This window comes from Ursus maritimus, unplaced genomic scaffold, assembly GCF_017311325.1.
Source record: "Ursus maritimus isolate PB19 unplaced genomic scaffold, ASM1731132v1 scaffold_3, whole genome shotgun sequence".
Lineage (NCBI taxonomy): Eukaryota > Metazoa > Chordata > Mammalia > Carnivora > Ursidae > Ursus > Ursus maritimus.
This window is the reverse complement of record NW_024425563.1, coordinates 12,549,550-12,555,549: the sequence shown is the minus strand read 5'-3', so window position 1 is coordinate 12,555,549 and position 6,000 is coordinate 12,549,550. Positions and strand designations below refer to the sequence as shown.

Here is a 6,000-nt window from a genome sequence, read left to right as displayed (position 1 = left end):
TAATATTTGCGAATTTCACTATGACATGACGTGGCGTAGGTTTGTCATGGTTGAGCTTGGGAGGGTCCTCTCTGCCTCTGGACACGAATGTTTGTTTCCTTGCTAGATTAGGGAAGTTTTCAGCTACAATTTGTTCAAATATCTCTTCTAGACCTCTGTTTTTCTCACCCCTCGGGGATGCCGATGATTCTAACATTGGATCGTTTCATTGAGTCAGTAATCTCCCGTAATCTACATTCGTGGGCGTGGATTTTTTTAAGACCATCTTCTATTTTCATTTTTTCCTCTATTAACCCATCCTCCAATTCACTAACCCGTTCCTCTGCTTCTGCGACCTGGCCGCAGAGCCTCTAGTTTGCCTGCATTTGGCTCATAGAATTTTTAATTTCTGTTAGATTCGCTCTCATTTCTGTCCTTAGGGATTCTATATTCTCAGTAACCTTTTCGTTAATAGTTTTTCAATTCTACTCATCATTTTGACCATTGTTACTCTGAATTCCATTTCTGATAATTTGGTTACATCCATATCATTATTTCTGTGGCAGAGGCCACAGAATCACTATCTTTTCTTTGCTGGGGGCGCTTCTCCTTCTTGTCATTCTGATGAAGAGAGGTTCTTGGGGTTTCCAGAGCCCAAATTATTGACTGGGTCCCAGGCGTGCCCTTGTTTTATAGGGATCTTAGGGATGTGGGCTTCTTCTTTAAAGATTTTATTTATTTATTTATGTGGCAGCCAACCAGCAGAGAGGGAACAGAAGCAGGGGAGTGGGAGAGGAAGAAGCAGGCTCCCAGAGGAGGAGCCCGATGAGGGACTCCTTTCGGAACGCCGGGATCACGCCTAAGCCGAAGGCAGGGCGCTCACATGCGCCACCCAGGCGTCCGGGTTGTGGGCTTCTTGATTTTTCAGCCTGCCTTCTGCGTCTGGGGAGGGGCCTGCCGGCGCCGATACTCAGGCAGCCATGTTTGGGTAGAGTCTCGCGTCCCCTGCGGGGATGGGGATGGGCACTCCCTGAGCCGGTATTTCCAGGCTTTTGTTCTCTGGTGGCTTTCCTGGCGGTTTGCTGTGCCTCTTCTGAGAGTCAGAGCAGCAGCGGCCGAATTTCAGCCTCTGTCACAGAACAGAGGGATTATTGCCCGTTCTCTACTAATGTTCTGCCACTTTAACTCCTATGTTGGTGCTGCTCAACCCTGCGGCCGTCCCGGGATGTGCGCCCACACCGGCGTCCCAGCCCTCACTTCCAGGGCCGGCGCGTCTCTGTCCTTTGTGTTTCTAACGCCGCGCGCCCCGCACGCTCCCGACTCGCGGTCTCAGTCTGGATCGTGGCGCACCGGGATCTCCGCGGTGTTCCGCGAGATGCCTGATGGCGCGCGCACCGGCTCACGGTCTCAGTCTGCTGTTTTGGTGCCGACCACGAGCCGCCCGCTTCCCCGTGCAAGTGGCTACCGCTCCCGGCGCCCAACGCGGTGGCTCCCTCCCTTCCGTTTATCTTCCGATATCTGTGCACAGTTTCATTTCAGGGCTCCCCGCTTCGTACCTCAATACTCAGCGCTGGAGATGTTCATTTGTAGAGATCCAGATGCGTCTTCCTGCGTCTCAGGCTGGTTCCGTGGTTGTTTAGGCTGGTCTGGTACCTATCCAGCTCGACTCGGAGGACCGGCTGAAAACGGTGTCTCCTACTCCTCCGCCATCTTAACTCCTGATTTGGGATTTTGATGATAAAAATAACAAACAAGTAAATATATACTATAATTTGAGGTATTGATGAGAGCCATATAGAAAGAAAAATACAGCCTAAAGAGGTTAGAGAGTGAAATTGTGCATATATTGTTTTGGAGAGGATGAAGGTGGAAATGGTTTATAGAGAGGATATCTTTGAGCAAAGACCTGCATGTGGTGAGGGAAGGAGCCCAGTCCTTCGGAGGAACTCGGTATGATCTCTATTGGTGTCTTCTAAATTTTTCATTACCTTTTGGCTCTGGGGAAAATAGAAGGTCATAGATAAGCAGATGTGCTCTTTGGAATTTTCCAAGTTGCTCAGTGGGACTGACCCCATGGCAGTTTGGTTAGAGGGATAGGCTGCCCATTTGGAGGTCTTGTCTGCATGCTGGAAGTAGAGATTTGAGACCCAGGGAATATGGAGGATTTTGCCTCTATATCACAGGTGTTTTCTTTCTTTCTTTTTTTTTTTTTTTTTTTAAAGATTATTTATTTATTTATTTGACAGAGAGAGAGTCAGTGAGAGAGGGAACACAGCAGGGGGAGTGGGAGAGGAAGAAGCAGGCTCTTCCTTAGTGGAGGAGCCTGATGTGGGGCTCGATCCCAGAACGCCGGGATAACGCCCTGAGCCGAAGGCAGACGCTTAACAACTGTGCCACCCAGGCACCCCATCACAGGTGTTTTCTTGTCTTCTGGTCCCAGGGTGGAGACTGCAGTACAGGTAGGAGTTCCTTCTGGACCCCTCCCTCCCTGTTGTCAATTACTGACTAGGGGAATCAAAATCTTAGAGTTAGAGGTCACTAATGGGGAGCTGGGGAGACTCTACCTGCTTGGAGAATATATGTTCACTGAAATGAGAAATGGAGAAAGGCTTTTATCATGAGAATAAGGAGGAAGAAGTGGATAATCCCCTCCAGGCAGCCAGCTCTCCAGAAGTCAGGGAGACTCAATATTTTGTCTCAAAATAGCTCTTATGACAATGTCCTAGAGAGTTCCCACTTGATAACACCACCACAAAGTTGATAATATAATTGAGGGAGAAACTTAACCTGAATATATGCAAATGGAGCCTATGTTTAGAGGATACAAAGGAGTAAGCATATCTGGTTGTGATTAGCTAAGATTGGGATTAGCTACTTTTATAATTGTTGAAATGTAGCAGGATTTTGCAGGACATGGATATAAGAGGCAGAGAAGACACTTTAGGGCATTCAAGGGGTGGTGATATAAATGAGCATATTATGGTCAGGGAAATAGGGTAGAAGGTGAGAGTATAGTCGGAGGCAGGATGGCTGGTGAATTGAGAGGCAAGAGTAGAGGCAGGGGTGGGTGGGTTCTCATGCCTAGGGTGTGTTGGTGGCTATTGCTCATCTTAAGCATATACATTTACCTTCATATATTATACATGTCATTCATAAAACATTTAGCACCAATCTTTTTTTTTTAAATTTAAATTCAATGGTTTTTGATATAATGTTCAATGATTCATCAGTTCAGTATAACACCCAGTGGTCATCACATCACGCCCTCTCCTTAATGCCCATCACCCAGTTACCCTGTCCTCCCACACCTCCCTTTCCACAACCCTCAGTTTGTTTCCCGGAGTCAAGAGTCTCATATGGTTTGTCTCCCTTTCTGATTTCTTCCCATTCAGTTTTCCCTCCTTTCCCCTATGATCCTCCACATTATTCCTTATGTTCTGCATACGAGTGAAGCCATATAATTGTCTTTCTCTGCTTGACTTATTTCACTTAGCATAATACCCTCCAGTTCCACCCGCCTTGATGTAAATGGTAGATATTCCTCCTTCTGATGGCTGAGTAATATTCCATTGTCTTTATGAACCACAACTTCTTTATCCATTCATCCACTGAAACACCAATCTTGTATAGAAAATAGTAGCATTATGTTGTGGATTCTAGGAATAGGATATACTTGCTCAAATTGGAATTGTCCTTAATCTTTTTGATATCAGAAGCCTGTTTTCTCTCCTTTGCTCTTTAGGTTTCATAAGAAATAAGAGCTCAGAACTAAATGTTGGCGAATCACTCTAGTGCCACTGAATTTTATCTCCTTGGCTTCCCTGGCTCCAAAGAACTACACCGTCTCCTCTTTGCTACCTTCTTCTTCTTCTTCTACTCAGTGACATTAATGGGAAACACGGTCATCATTGTGATTGTGTGTGTTGATAAACGTCTGCGGTCCCCCATGTATTTCTTCCTTGGTCATCTCTCTGCCTTGGAGATCTTGGTTACAACTATTATCGTGCCTGTGATGCTTTGGGGGTTGCTGCTCCCTGGGATGCAGATAATATCTCTGGCTGCGTGTGTCACCCAGCTCTTCCTGTATCTGTCTCTGGGGACCACAGAGTTTGCATTGCTGGGCGCGATGGCTGTGGACCGTTATGTGGCTGTCTGTAACCCTCTGAGGTACAACATCATTATGAACAGCTGCACCTGCATCTGGGTGGTGGCTGTGTCATGGGTGTTTGGGTTCCTTTTTGAAATCTGGCCAGTGTATGCCACATTTCAGCTTACCTTCTGCAAATCAAACGTGGTGAACAATTTCTTCTGTGACCGAGGGCAATTGCTCAAACTATCCTGCAGTAATACCGTTTTCATAGAGTTTATCCTATTCTTAATGGCTGTTTTTGTTCTCTTTGGTTCTTTGATCCCTACAATCATCTCCTACACCTACGTCATCTCCACCATCCTCAGGATCCCCTCAGCCTCTGGGCAGAGGAAAGCCTTCTCTACCTGTGCGTCCCACTTCACTTTGTCGTGATCGGCTATGGCACCTGCTTGTTTCTCTATGTGAAACCCAAGCAAACTCAGGCAGCCGATTACAACAGGGTAGCTTCACTGATGGTTTTAGTGGTGACCCCTTTTCTGAACCCATTCATCTTCACCCTCCGGAATGACAAATTCATGGAGGCCTTTCGAGATGTCATGAAACGCTGCTGTCAACTCCTCAAGGATTAGCTGTGTCCTAAGGACAATCATGGACTCATCATCATGGACCTGACTAACCTGAAAGTAATAATTCAAATTGAAATGATCCTTTTCAAAACCAAGTTGTTTCTGATGTACAAGGGAATTCTACAATATTCTTCAAGGGAATTTTAAGTTACGGACAGTGTTCCAATGTATAATCAGATGATTCCTACATGGGAGAACTCATTATTGTTTTTTAACTGGATGTATATGTTTATGCACTCTTCTGTAGTTATAATACATCTTAAAATATAAATTTAACAGGTATAAATGTACAAAATATGTGTGATTTTTTTTTTTTGAGAACACTCAGATTTTTGAGTGGGAAATCAGGAAAACTACAATTCATCCTGTGGCAGTTGACCTATGTGTTTGATACTAGATGCTGGGTCATCTTCCCATATGTTGTCCTGTGCATTCATGATTTTTTCAATGCCTAAAGCACTCTCTATTTCTTTTGTGAATGACCCCAAGCCCTGCCTCAGACTCCAACCTTTTCTTGAGGTTCTTGGCCCCAGGTCCATCAGGGACACTACCTACCTGTAGATCTTCCTGACTGGCAGTTGTGAGAGCAAACTCACTTCACAACCTTGCCTCCTTCCCAACCTCAGGGCCAGATGTGTGTTAATTCAGGCATGTCTCTAATTGGTGGGCTTTGTCATGGTGAGGAGGGAGGGTCTTGGAAAGAGGTATTTTCTTGTCTGGCACGACTCCCATTATCATGCCAGCCCCAAATGTGGAAAGGCAATGGGCTGAGTTCTAGGACCTGAACTGATGAGGGTGAGCTGACCTTGCTGTGCTCCTGGGCTGAGGCAGGAGTACAGGGAGGGTAGAAAAGTAGTTGCCCCTGGCATTTCTCCCTGCTTTCCTCACGTTGTCCAATCCTGACACACCAGGGCATTCCATCTCTTTTCTCTCTCAGCTACATTTCTGTCTTCCGTTCCCCCTCCCCCCAACAAAGACCAAGTTTACCAAGCTGTCTTCCAGCTCTACAGAGAGCTTATTAATCCACATCTCAGTTCCTACATTGTCCCGTCCCAGCCCCTTTCCTCCCACACCACCACTGTCAATGTTTCTGCCATTCTCATGTGGCTAAGCAGGGGTCAAAGACTGCACATGAGACTGCCTTCCCAACATAACACATGTATGTCATGACCTCACTGAAGGGGCTGGGGAAAAAGGGATGTGATCTACAAAACTGAAAAATAGTGTTTTGACTGGAATGTGTAAGACTATGTTAATCAAGGGATCCATGCACCATCATAATAGTATCATTAATAATGTTGTTTC

General features: G+C 45.8%; 2 protein-coding genes across 2 annotated transcripts in view; both read left to right on the top strand.

Moving 5' to 3' along the window:
* MGAM (maltase-glucoamylase) overlaps positions 1-6,000 on the top strand; it is a 232,736-nt gene that overhangs the window by 64,730 nt on the left and 162,006 nt on the right. The gene's annotated exons all lie outside the window — the stretch shown is intronic.
* LOC121105795 (olfactory receptor 9A4-like) lies at positions 3,752-4,698 on the top strand. The gene is given in 2 exon segments (XM_040643910.1): positions 3,752-4,490; positions 4,493-4,698. Coding segments are annotated over 2 exon segments (945 nt in total).